This window comes from Coregonus lavaretus, assembly GCF_964263955.1.
Source record: "Coregonus lavaretus genome assembly, contig: HAP1_SCAFFOLD_350, whole genome shotgun sequence".
Lineage (NCBI taxonomy): Eukaryota > Metazoa > Chordata > Actinopteri > Salmoniformes > Salmonidae > Coregonus > Coregonus lavaretus.
In genome coordinates, this window is record NW_028160042.1 from 293393 (window position 1) to 307700 (window position 14308).

The 14308-nt window shown below is 43.3% G+C and overlaps 1 protein-coding gene across 1 annotated transcript in view; it reads left to right on the plus strand.

The window, feature by feature from the left end:
- Nucleotides 1-285: 285 nt before the first annotated feature.
- Nucleotides 286-14308, plus strand: part of LOC311122251 (uncharacterized protein) — a gene marked incomplete at both ends in the record, with an annotated part of 54684 nt that continues 40661 nt past the window's right edge. The window contains one exon of the mRNA XM_084196640.1: nucleotides 286-345. Within this exon, the coding sequence (XP_084052766.1) occupies nucleotides 286-345 (60 nt within the window). The remainder of the gene's footprint in view (nucleotides 346-14308) is intronic.

The following is a 14308-nucleotide window of genomic DNA, read 5'->3' on the forward strand; positions in this document are numbered from 1 at the left end:
TGATCACAAGAGTTGGAAAGCTGGGCCTTGAACTAACTTCGATATGAAGAAGGAACCCTAACTGTCTGTCTTTGTTTCACAGGGGACAGCCCTAACCGTCGCTCTTTCAGTAGAAGGGGCTTATCATCTGGGGAGGCTAACCAACATCATGATGCTGATGAGGCAGAGAAGAGTCTCTCCAGATCAGAACACCTCAAGAAACACCAGCAGAGACTTACAGGGAAGAAACCTCACTGCTGCTTTGACTGTGGAAAGAGTTTTACCTCTTCAACAAATCTTAATACACACAAGAGAATACACACAGGAGAGAAACCTTATAGCTGTGATACGTGTGGGAAGAGTTTCACTCAGTCAGGACACCTGGCTTTACACAAGAGAATACACACAGGAGAGAAACCTTATAGCTGTGATCAATGTGGGAAGATATTCACTGAGTCAGGAAGCCTGGCTGTACACAAGAGAATACACACAGGAGAGAAGCCTTTTGGTTGTGATCAGTGTGGGAAGAGATTCACTCATTCAGGAAGCCTGGTTGAACACAAGAGAATACACACAGGAGAGAAACCTTACCACTGCTCAGACTGTGGAATGAGCTTAACCACTTCAAACGGACTTCTAGTACACAAGAGAACACACACAGGAGAGAAGCCTTTTGGTTGTGATCAGTGTGGGAAGAGATTCACTCATTCAGGAAGCCTGGCTGTACACAAGAGAATACACACACGAGAGAAACCTTACCACTGCTCAGACTGTGGAATGAGTTGTACTACTTCAGGGGATTTAAAAGTTCACCAGCGAACACACACTGGAGATAAATCTTATAGCTGTGATCAGTGTGGGAAGAGATTCACTCAGTCAGGACACCTGGCTGTACACAAGAGAATACACACAGGAGAGAAGCCTTATAGCTGTGATCAGTGTGGGAAGAGATTCACTCGGTCAGGACACCTGGCTGAACACAAGAGAATACACACAGGAGAGAAGCCTTATCACTGCTCAGACTGTGGAATGAGCTTAACCACTTCACGTGGACTTGTACTACACAGGAGAATACACACAGGAGAGAAGCCTTACCACTGACTGTGGGCTGAGATTCACTCAGTCAGGAAGCCTGGCTTTACACAAGAGAAAACACCACACTGTTGGGTAACCTTTCCACTTTTGGTAGCTCAATCCAGTTAATGGTAGACTAGTGTACACACACCGGAGAGAAGCCCTACAGGGTGAGTTTTGCCACCTCAAGCGTTCTTAATGTGGCCTTCCTTAGTGTAATTTGATGTACTGTCAACAAGGGGTCCACCCTCTGATAACTTTAAAAATCTATTATTTCAAGATTTCTATTAATTGCAATGTGAGTGAAATAGTCTGTGTTTGAATGGTGTGGGTGTACGTACCCCAACAACAGAATGGTGTGGGTGTTTCCCAACAACAGGATTGGTCAGCTCAGAGAAAGCAGGGCGGTAGCTCCTCCCCATCTCTCTGCAAGTTTATCGTTAGGGTTAAGGCAAGGGTCCGTTTAACATGTTGACTAGTTGGGATGTGGTCAGAAAAGTCCCTTAAGTCGCTGCCGTCCCACAGTCTGTTGACAGATGCTATGATACCAGTTAAGTCTGTTCACCAGAGATTACAGAAATGTTGGCAGGTAGATTTCTTTGGTTTGCTTAGCGAGCAAGCTAGAGGGATCTGAAGACTGATAACTGTCTGAGGACAATTCACCATCCTCATGATCAACCCTGTCTACCAGCCAACTCACCATCACCATGATCAACCCTGTCTACCATCCAACTCACCATGATCAACCCTGTCTACCATCCAACTCACCATCACCATGATCAACCCTGTCTACCATCCAACTCACCATGATCAACCCTGTCTACCAGCCAACTCACCATCACCATGATCAACCCTGTCTACCATCCAGCTCACCATGATCAACCCTGTCTACCAGCCAACTCACCATCACCATGATCAACCCTGTCTACCATCCAGCTCACCATCACCATGATCAACCCTGTCTACCAGCCAACTCACCATCACAATGATCAACCCTGTCTACCAGCCAACTCACCATGATCAACCCCGTCTACCATCCAACTCACCTTATTTTGAAATGACATGATATTGTTTGGCAGAATGAACACGGTATAGTGAATATTTTCCCAAACTGCGTTACCCACTCCAGTCAGCAGATGACGATGTGAGTCTTTCAAGAGCTGTTTCCTCCAGTGGACAGGACGCTTTTTCAACAACAACACGGACTCATCAGGAGCCTTGGTAGCTTGCTAGCAAACAAACAAACCACAACGTTTGCTGCTTCAGTGTTTTTAGATATTTTTCTCAGATGTTACTATGGTATACTGAAGTATAATTACAAGCATTCCATAAGTGTCAAAGGCTTTTATTGACAACTACATTAAGTTTATGCAATGAGTTAATATTTGCAGCGTTGACCCTTCTATTTCAAGACCTCTGCAATGGCATGCTGTCAATTAACTTCTGGGCCACATCCTGACTGATGGCAGCCCATTGTTGCCTAATCAATGCTTGGAGTTTGTCAGAATTGGTGGGTTTTTGTTTGTCCACCCGCCTCTTGAGGATTGACCACAAGTTCTCAATGGGATTAAGGTCTGGGGGGTTTCCTGGCCCATGGACCCAACATTTCGATGTTTTGTTCCCCGAGCCACTTAGTTATCACTTTTGCCTTATGGCAAGGTGCTCCATCATGCTGGAAATGGCATTGTTTGTCACCAAACTGTTATTGGATGGTTGGGAGAAGTTGCTCTCTGAGGATGTGTTGGTACCATTCTTAATTCATGGCTGTGTTCTTAGGCAAAATTGTGAGTGAGCCCACTCCCTTGGCTGAGAAGCAACCCCACACATGAATGGTCTCAGGATGCTTTACTGTTGGCATGACACAGGACTGATGGTAGCGCTCACCTTGTCTTCTCCGGACAAGCTTTTTTCCGGATGCCCCAAACAATCGGAAAGGGGATTCATCAGAGAAAATGACTTTACCCCTGTCCTCATCAATTCAATCCCTGTACCTTTTGCAGAATATCAGTCTGTCCCTGATGTTTTTCCTGGAGAGTAGTGGCTTCCTCGCTGCCCTTCTTGACACCAGGCCATCCTCCAAAAGTCTTTGCCTCACTGTGCGTGCAGATACACTCACAACTGCCTGCTTCCATTCCTGAGCAAGCTCTGCACTGGTGGTGCCCCGATCCCGCAGCTGAATCAACTTTAGGAGACGGTCCTGGCGCTTGCTGGATTTTCTTAGGCGCCCTGAAGCCTTCACAACAATTGAACCTCTCTCCTTGAAGTTCTTGATGATCCGATAAATGGTTGATTTAGGTGCAATCTTACTAGCAGCAATATCCTTGCCTGTGAAGCCCTTTTTGTGCAAAGCAATGATGACGGCACGTGTTTCCTTTCAGGTAACCATGGTTAACAGAGGAAGAACAATGATTTCAAGCACTACCCTCATTTTTAAAGCTTCCAGTCTGTTATTCTAACTCAATCAGCATGACAGGGTGATCTCCAGCCTTGTCCTCATCAACACTCTCACCTCTGTATTAACGAGAGAATCACTGACATGATGTCAGCTGGTCCTTTTGTGGCAGGGCTGAAATGCAGTGGAAATGTTTTGGGGGATTTAGTTCATTTTCATAGCAAAAGAGGGACTTTGCAATGAATTGCAATTTATCTGATCACTCTTCATAACAGTCTGGAGTATATGCAAATTGCCATCATAAAAACTGAGGCAGCAGACTTTGTGAAAATTAATATTTGGGTCATTCTCAAAACTTTTGACCACGACTGTATATTAACAGCAGGGTTTTAAACACAGTATGTGTGCTTACTAGTTATTACATGTCATATACAGTTGAAGTCGGAAGTTTACATACACTTAGGTTGGAGTCATTAAAACTCGTTTTTCAACCACTCCTCAAATTTCTTGTTAACAAACTATAGTTATGGCAAGTCGGTTAGGACATCTACTTTGTGCGTGACACAAGTAATTTTTCAAACAATTGTTTACAGAAAGATTATTTAACTTATAATTCACTGTATCACAATTCCATTGGGTCACAAGTTTACATACACTAAGTTGACTGTGGCTTTAAACAGCTGGGAAATTTCCAGAAAATGATGTCATGGTTTTAGAAGCTTCTGATAGGCTAATTGACATAATTTGAGTCAATTGGAGGTGTACCTGTGGATGTATTTCCAGGCCTGAGGGTGGATATCTGATTAACAGCAGTGAGTTTTAACTATCCCAAAGCCTAGGACCAAGAGGCATGGAGAGGCAGCCTTTAGTTACTATGCCTCCCAGCCTCTGGAATAGCCAGAGAACCTGAGGGGGAAGGAAACTGTGGCATTTTAAAAAATAGATCTTAAAACACACCTTTTTAGTGGTGCTTTTCATCAGGGTGCTTTTTAGTCGTGCATTTTTTATTGTAATTCTTTAGTTTTTTACCCTCTTATATTTGTGTAGTAAATATTTAGTTTTATTTTAATTGTTTTTATTAGTTTTTTTCCTGTGAAGCACATTGTGTTCCATTCCATGTCTGAAATGTGCTGTATAAATAAAGCTTGATTTGATTCTCTATGGTGTTATTAGGTCCCTAATATTGAGTTAGGCCTATAAGGTAAGATAGAGATTTCAATCATATAAGTCTCTGATGGTAATGAATTGAAACAACAAGAAACTCAACCCCGTGGATTATTGTACAACTAATAGCTGTTCTCTAACATGACGAATAACACACAACTAACGTTGTCGGAGAGATTCAACCACAAAGACCAGGGAAGTTTTCCAATGCCTCGCAAGGAAGGGCACCTATGGGTAGACGACATTGAATATTCCTTCATTCATTACACTTTGGATGGTGTATCAATATACCCAGCCTCTACAAAGATAGAGACATCCTTCCTAACTCAGTTGCCGGAGAGGAAGGAAACCATTCAGGGATTTCACAATGAGGCTAATGCTGACTTTTAAACAGTTACAGAGTTTAATGGCTGTGATAGGAGAAAACTGAGAATGGATCAACAACATTGTAGTTACTGCACAATACTAACCTAAATGACAGAGTGAAAAGAATGAAGCCTGTACATAATACACATATTCCAAAACATGCATCCTGTTTGCAACAAGGAACTAAAGTAATAATGCTAAAAAATTTGGCAAAGCAATTAACTTTTTGTCCTGAATACAAAGTGTTATGTTAGGGGCAAATCCAATCGAACACATTACTGACTACCACTTTTCAAATGTTCAAGCTTAGTGGTGGCTGCATCATGTTATGGGTATGCTTGTAATCATTAAGGACTGGGGAGTTTTTCAGGATAAAAATAAATGGAATGGTGCTAAGTACAGGCAAAATCCTAGAGGAAAACCTGGTTCAGTCTGCTTCCACCAGACACTGGGAGATGCATTCACCTTTCAGCAGGACAATAACCTAAAACACAAGGCCAAATCTATGCTGGAGTTGCTTACCAAGAGGATAATGAATGTTCCTGAGTGGCCGAGTTACAATTTTGACTTAAATCTACTTGAAAATCTATGGCAAGACCTGAAAATGGTTGTCTAGCAGTGGAGGCTCCTCTGAGTAGGAAAGGGATGAGAACCATCCTCCTCAGTGAATTTCATAAAAATGGTAAATCATTGAAAAAGTCATCCTTTATAGATAAAACTATACTAAATATATTCACCTGTCACCAAATAATTGATTAAAACACACTGTTTTGCAATGAAGGTCTACAGTAGCCTCAACAGCACTCTGTGCGATAGCACAACTCCCATCAAGCTAGCTGGCTAGTTTAGTTACTCAAACATGCTGCTCCAACAGAGTGATGCAATGTTAGCTAGCTGGCTAGTTTAGTTACTCAAACACCCGGCTCAAACAGAGGGATGCTATGTTAAATAGCTGGCTAGTTTAGTTACTCAAACACCCTGATCCAACAGAGGGATGCTATGTTAGCTAGCTGGCTAGTTTAGTTACTCAAACACCCGGCTCAAACAGAGGGATGCTATGTTAGCTAGCTGGCTAGTTTAGTTACTCAAACACCCTGCTCCAACAGAGTGATGGTATGTTAGCTAGCTGGCTAGTTTATTTACTCAAACACCCGGCTCAAACATATAAACATATCTGAATTTGTCCATTAGAAACTCTTGTTTGCAACTGTTGGACAAATGATTACACCCTAGATAAGCTAATTGCAGGCAAGAGTGTGCAAGGCGGTATTGAATGTGTCACTGTCCGTATGTCACCTACATTGTAAACTTTCATTCATAGACTAGGTTGTAGCAACCTCATGGTGGGTATAGGGAAAATTTGAGTATCACATAGTAGCCTAAACCTATCGATGTTACATTGAACTGGGTGAATGGAATATGAATGACAGTCATCCAACATGCTGTAATAGAAATAAGGTCATGATCATTAAAAAATAAATAATGGTCCTCCCTCATCTTAAACGGCATTTACGGCCACTGTTGTCTAGTAATGATCAACAACCAATTTGACGGAGCTTGAAGAAGTTGTAAAATAATAATGGGGAAATGTTGCACAATCCAGGTTTAGAAAGCTCTTAGAGACTTACCCAGAAAGACTCAACTGTAACCGCTGCTAAAAGGTGCTTCTATAAAGTATTGACTCAGGTGTGAATACTTACACTACCGGTCAACATATTTAGAACACCTAATCATTTAAGGGTTGTAGCTGTGAGAACTGGAGTGACAGGCATGAGGCAAGAGGTCTTGATTCGAATACAGGGCTTTAATGCTGGTCAACCCGTGAGAACTCATTGCTGCTTATCACACAGAGGTGCTAAACATCCTTTTAAATGTCCTTTATCTTCATCTGTATACTTTCTTTGTAAGTATGCACTTAAACACGATAACAATGGAAAAATAATTCGCTTTTTGCGGTAAACTTTCCTCGGTGCGTCGCTAAAGGCGCTCGGGTGACAACACTCGGGCGGAACCAATAATTAGTTCCGTCTTGCTGTAAACGTACAATTCAGAAGAAATTAAATAATAAAAAGTGCAAATACATGAAATAAACTAAAGTGCTAATACATGAAATAAACTGGCGACAGAGGCAGTTACACTCCCACCAAATCACAAGTGATTTCTTAAAACTTGGAGACAAACCTACTGCATGAATCAATTTAATGAAACTCTGTCCTAATAAACAACTAATATACTAAACTGTGTGTGAGTGTATGATAGAACCATCAGTCTGCTTCTAGCAATGTAACTGTTTTCTGAATGGGTCTCTCCAGGTAAACAGGTTTGGCTGTACGCTTTCCTCTTCCATCCAGGGAGGAGTCACTGATGAGTAACTTGAGTCTCCTCACTCTTTCATCACTTCCACGATACACCTCGATGACTCTTGCTAGCTTCCATTGGTTTCGTGGTGTGGCAGCATCTTGTAACAGAACAATGTCACCGACCTTTGCATTTCTGCGATCTTTGATAGTGCTTGACGAGCAATGCAGAAAACTCTCTCATGATAGTGCTTGACGAGCAATGCAGAAACATGACTGTCTCTAGGAAGTACTGCTGGATGCCTCACATGTGGATGTAGGGCAGCATTAGCTAAGCGGCCTCCTACTCTGATTACACCTTGATCATCCAGGAACGGACATAGTTTGTGCAACTGGTTGGCTTTGTCTTTGACCTTTGTCTCCTTATGATGTCTAAGGCGTTGAATTTCTTGAGAGAGAGTTGCTTCCTGGACCATCTTGATTATGGTCAGCTCCGCCTCTTTCCTTTCCTCCAAGTTCGAGGCCTCACAGGACTTTGGCTTGAGACCTTTGATTTCCTTAGCACGGCGCTTGAGTCTGGCAACAGCCTTCACCATTCTTGCCCAGTCTGAGAACTTGTGTAGACGATCTAAAATTGTTTTTGCTTCTTCTGCCTGAGTGTCATGAACCTGAGCTTTCTTGACCTCTGGGTCACTGCTCTCGATCTCTCCCACCATGACAACTCCAGTTGGTAGCTCTTTTTGCCAAAGAAGGTCTGGACCTGTGAACCAGTTAGAAGCTGTGAGTTGTTCTGCTGTGACACCCCTTGAGGCGTGGTCAGCTGGGTCATCTTCTGAAGCCCTTTCTACAAAATCAGATTCCAACACCTTGATGACGTCTGTTGGAAGGACTACTTCTTTGATCTGTGTTCTACAGACATAGTGCACTTCGTTTGGGAGATTTGGAAGAACTGATGTCACTTGCTTCACAATGACTTGATGGCTTATTCCAAAGGCATCTCCAAAGGCATGACATGGGTTGCCATAGCCGACTACACTCCAACCCAAGTCTGTTCTCTGAGCAAAGGGCTCATTTTCTTCTCCAGCAACCACTTGTCTTGGTACAAGAGCTTGAGGACAGTTGTAGCCAATTAGTAGGCCGATGTCACAGCTCTGCAGAGGAGCAATTTAATCTGCAATGTGCTCAAGATGAGACCATGCCTTGGCAGTCTCTGGTGTGGGAATATGATCTCTGTTTGCAGGGATGAATTCTCTTGAATAAGTTACTGGCAGGTAGATTATCTTATCGGAGTAGAATCCTCTTATTTGTAGATCAGTTTAGCACCTCTGTGTGATAAGCAGCAATGAGTTCTCACGGGTTGACCAGCATTAAAGCCCTGTATTTGAATCAAGACCTCTTTCCTCATGCCTGTCACTGGAGGAGTTATAGTGAGAACTCATCTGCTCTGCATGAGTAGACGAGGAAGACAGTACCAAAGAGCCGTGATCCATGGACAAGAAGGGACATCTCTACATCCAAGAGTGTGCATCTGCTCCTGACATTTACACAGCCGCAGCATCCACAGAAGAATCCAGGCGCCTTACCATGAATCCAGCTGATGCAAAGAAGCTTAAACTATTTCCCACAAGAGACTGACACATTTTTGCCTTCATATTCATACGGTATAGTTGTGTGTATGTTTAAGTGTTAACTAAGCTACAACCAAGAGACTGAATTTTGCATTTCATAGAACAACGTGATATTGATTTGTGTGAAGTAGATGTGAATATGTTCTAAAAAATAATATTAGTGGTAAAAATAGTATAAATGTGAATAGCTAATGGGAGCTGAATCACTTAGCTACAGGCCAAATTAGATTTAACCCAAATTTAAGTACACCAAGTAACAATGTCAGAGCCTAGTCTTACCTCTGGGAGAAAGCAGGTTAATGTAGGTGAAAGTATAGAGCAGCAGTGCATAGACATGCAACCACAGGCTACTAAAGGCACAAGAGCTAATGACCACACTTCCTCACAAAGAAGCCAAAGAGACCGAAAGTTAACAGAAAGGGCCAAGAACTGTACAATGAGCAAATAAGAAGATTTGCTCACTGTTTCACTGTGAGCTATGAGGAGTGGACGGCTATTGCTAAAGACGCCAAGCAAGCTTTGAGTGGACAATGCTCAAACAACCTGCTACATGAACATATAAGCAAAATAAGTGCTGCCTCAGAGAATCTGAACATTGCTTATGATGAGTTAAGGCGCATAGACAACCCTGACCATGACAAACGTCGCAGAATTGACACCTGTGATGCAGTAACCAGGAAGATCATCCAAACTGCAAAAGATCGTTTGGAGACAGCAGATAACGGTGGAGGAGATGAACAACGAGGCAACAGGGCGACATCGTCTATATTCAAGTCTGTAGCCTCAGACAAGATAAGTATCAAATCCCAATGCACTAAGTCCTCTCATGCTCAAAGCAGCTCCAGACATTCAAGTCGGATTTCTGTTAGCAGACAAGATGCCGCTGCTGAAGTTGCTGCCAATGAAGCTACTCTAGAAGTACTACTAGAACAAGAGTGTTGCATTGAGGAATTGGAAAGGCTTGAAGCTGAAGCTGCAGAGAGACAAAAGGTGCTAGATGCAAAGCGGAGACAACTGGAGCGACTAGAGACAGTTAAAAAGTTAAAGGCTGCTAAGGCACGTCAGCGAGTGTATGATCAGAGTGAGTGCTCAGATAAAGAAATAAGCAGTCTACTCCATCAAAGTGTCTGTATGAAGGAAAAGGAAGAAGTTAAACATGAAAATAATCTGTTGCAGCACCATTCTTCACCACAAGACCGGGCACATTCAAAGCAGGATGACAGCACAGCAGCTCTTGTTAGAGCACTTGCAGAGTCCATCAGTGCAGGTCGTCTTCCTATACCTGAACCAACAATATTCAATGGCGACCCACTCAGATTCAATGACTGGAAGGTTTCATTTCAGACACTCATTGATCGGAAAAACATTCCAGCTGAAGAAAATATATATTACTTGCGAAAGTATGTGGGTGGACCTGCTAAAAAGGCTATAGAGAGCTACTTCCTGCTTAGTTCAGAGTCAGCCTATCACGCAGCATGGAGGATTCTCGAGGAAAGATATGGAAATCCATTCCTCATAGCCAAAGCATTCAGAGATAAGCTGGAGGCATGGCCCAAGATAAGCTCCAAAGGCAGTATCGAACTTCAAGAGTTTGCTGATTTTCTTCGGAGCTGTGAGGCTGCTATGACTCAGATCAGAGGCCTCGAAGTACTTAATGACTGCAATGAGAACCAGAAGTTACTTGCAAAGCTTCCAGACTGGCTGACCTCGAGATGGAACAGAAAGGTCATAGAAGTGGAGGAAGAAAGTCACACATTCCCAAGCTTCCAGCAGTTTGTAAAGTTTCTCACACGTGAAGCTAAGATTGCTAATAACCCAATAACATCTCTCCATGCTCTGAAACCTGGTGAAGGTGAGCAGATCAAGGTTTTAAAGAGCAGAGCTCTCGGAGCAAAGGTACTAGCAACTAACTCAGATGAAAAAGCTTCCTCCACAAGCTGTGTTTTTTGTGAGAAGTCAGGTCACAGTCTACACAAGTGTTGGAAATGTATGAATAAAACCATCTCTGAGCGAGTCAAGTTTGTTCAAGGGATGAAGTTGTGCTTTGGCTGTCTGAAGCCTGGCCATCGCTCAAAGGAGTGTGAAAATAGAAGGATCTGTGATACTTGTGAGAAAGGACATGCAACCTGCCTACACGATAATCGCAGCAAAGAAAGAGGAATGTCAACAAGGACTGATGGAGAAATGGAGAGTGACAACTCAAGAGAAGGAACGACAGATCGTTCACAAGAAAGGGTGACAAAACCACCACGCGAGGTAACATCTAACAGAGTTATCCAGAATGTTAAAGGCACCCATACATCCTCAGTCATTCCTGTGTGGTTGTCCACTACAAGTAAGCCAAATCATGAAGTCCTTGTGTACGCTCTACTCGATACACAGAGTGACACGACCTTCATCCTTGAAGAGACAGCAAAGATGCTTCACACTAAAAATGAACCAGTCCAGTTAAAGCTCTCCACAATGGCTTCAAGAAATACAGTGGTGCCTAGCAGAAGGCTGACTGATCTACAAATAAGAGGATTCTACTCCGATAAGATAATATTTTTATTTATTTTATTTTATTTCACCTTTATTTAACCAGGTAAACCAGTTGAGAACAAGTTCTCATTTACAACTGCGACCTGGCCAAGATAAAGCAAAGCAGTGCGATAAAAACAACAACACAGAGTTACATATGGGGTAAAACAAAACAAAGTCAAAAATACAACAGAAATACATATAATATACAGTGTGTGCAAATGTAGCAAGTTATGGAGGTAAGGCAATAAAATAGACTATAGTGCAAAATAATTACAATTAGTATTAACACTGGAATGATAGATGTGCAAGAGATGATGTGCAAATAGAGATATTGGGGTACAAATGAGCAAAATAAATAACAATATAGGGATGAGGTAGTTGGGCGGGCTAATTTCAGATGGGCTGTGTACAGGTGCAGTGATCGGTAAGGTGCTCTGACAACTGATGCTTAAAGTTAGTGAGGGAGATAAGTGTCTCCAGCTTCAGAGATTTTTGCAATTTGTTCCAGTCATTGGCAGCAGAGAACTGGAAGGAATTGCGGCCAAAGGAGGTGTTGGCTTTGGGGATGACCAGTGAGATATACCCGCTGGAGCGCAGACTACGGGTGGGTGTTGCTATGGTGACCAATGAGCTAAGATAAGGCGGGGATTTGCCTAGCAGTGATTTATAGATGGCCTGGAGCCAGTGGGTTTGGCGACGAATATGTAGTGAGGACCAGCCAACAAGAGCGTACAGGTCACAGTGGTGGGTATTATATGGGGCTTTGGAGACAAAACGGATGGCACTGTGATAGACTACATCCAATTTGCTGAGTAGAGTGTTGGAGGCTATTTTGTAAATGACATCGCCGAAGTCAAGGATCGGTAGGATAGTCAGTTTTACGAGGGCATGTTTGGCAGCATGAGTGAAGGAGGCTTTGTTGCGAAATAGGAAACCGATTCTAGATTTAACTTTGGATTGGAGATTCTTAATGTGAGTCTGGAAGGAGAGTTTACAGTCTAACCAGACACCTAGATATTTGTAGTTGTCCACATACTCTAGGTCAGACCTGTCGAGAGTAGTGATTCTAGTCGGGCTGGCGGGTGCAAGCAGCGTTCGGTTGAAGAGCATGCATTTAGTTTTACTAGTGTTTAAGAGCAGTTGGAGGCTACTGAAGGAGTGTTGTATGGAATTGAAGCTCGTTTGGAGGTTTGTTAACACAGTGTCCAATGAAGGGCCAGATGTATACAAAATGGTGTCGTCTGCGTAGAGGTGGATCTGAGAGTCACCAGCAGCAAGAGCGACGTCATTGATATACACAGAGAAAAGAGTCGGCCCAAGAATTGAACCCTGTGGCACCCCCATAGAGACTGCCATAGGTCCAGACAACAGGCCCTCCGATTTGACACATTGAACTCTATCTGAGAAGTAGTTGGTGAACCAGGCGAGGCAGTCATTTGAGAAACCAAGGCTATTTAGTCTGCCAATAAGAATGCGGTGGTTGACAGAGTCGAAAGCCTTGGCCAGGTCAATGAAAACGGCTGCACAGTACTGTCTATTATCGATCGCGGTTATAATATCGTTTAGGACCTTGAGCGTGGCTGAAGTGCACCCATGACCAGCTCGGAAACCGGATTGCATAGCGGAGAAGGTACGGTGGGATTCGAAATGGTCGGTGATCTGTTTGTTGACTTGGCTTTCAAAAACTTTTGAAAGGCAGGGCAGGATGGATATGGGTCTGTAACAGTTTGGATCTAGAGTGTCACCCCCTTTGAAGAGGGGGATGACCGCGGCAGCTTTCCAATCTCTGGGGATCTCAGACGTTACGAAAGAGAGGTTGAACAGGCTAGTAATAGGGGTTGCGACAATTTCGGCGGCTAGTTTTAGAAAGAAAGGGTCCAGATTGTCTAGCCCAGATGATTTGTAGGGGTCCAGATTTTGCAGCTCTTTTAGAACATCAGCTGTCTGGATTTGTGTGAAGGAGAAACGGGGGGGGGGGCATGGGCAAGTTGCAGCGGAGGGTGCAGAGCTGGTGGCCGGGGTAGTGGTAGCCAGGTGGAAAGCATGGCCAGCCGTAGCAAAATGCTTGTTGAAATTCTCGATTATTGTAGATTTATCGGTGGTGATAGTGTTTCCTAGCCTCAGTGCAGTGGGCAGCTGGGAGGAAGTGCTCTTATTCTCCATGGACTTTACAGTGTCCCAAAACTTTTTGGAGTTAGTGCTACAGGATGCAAATTTCTGTTTGAAAAAGCTAGCCTTTGCTTTCCTAACTGCTTGTGTATATTGGTTCCTAACTTCCCTGAAAAGTTGCATATCGCGGGGGCTATTTGATGCTAATGCAGTACACCACAGGATGTTTTTGTGCTGGTCAAGGGCAGTCAAGTCTGAGGAGAACCAGGGGCTATATCTGTTCTTAGTTCTATATTTTTTGAATGGGGCATGTCTATTTAAGATTGAGAGGAAATTACTTTTAAAGAACAACCAGGCATCCTCTACTGACGGAATGAGATCTATATCCATCCAGGATACCTGGGCCAGGTCAATTAGGAAGGCCTGCTCGCTGAAGTGTTTTTGGGAGCGTTTGACAGTGATGAGGGGTGGTCGTTTGACCGCGGACCCGTTACGGACGCAGGCAATAAGGCAGTGATCGCTGAGATCCTGGTTGAAGACAGCGGAGGTGTATTTAGAGGGTAAGTTAGTCAGGATGATATCTATGAGGGTACCCATGTTTACGGATTTAGGGTTGTACCTGGTAGGTTCGTTGATAATTTGTGTGAGATTGAGGGCATCTAGTTTAGATTGTAGGATGGCCGGGGTGTTAAGCATATCCCAATTTAGGTCACCAAGCATTACGAACTCTGAGGATAGATGGGGGGCAATCAATTCACATATGGTGTCCAGGGCAC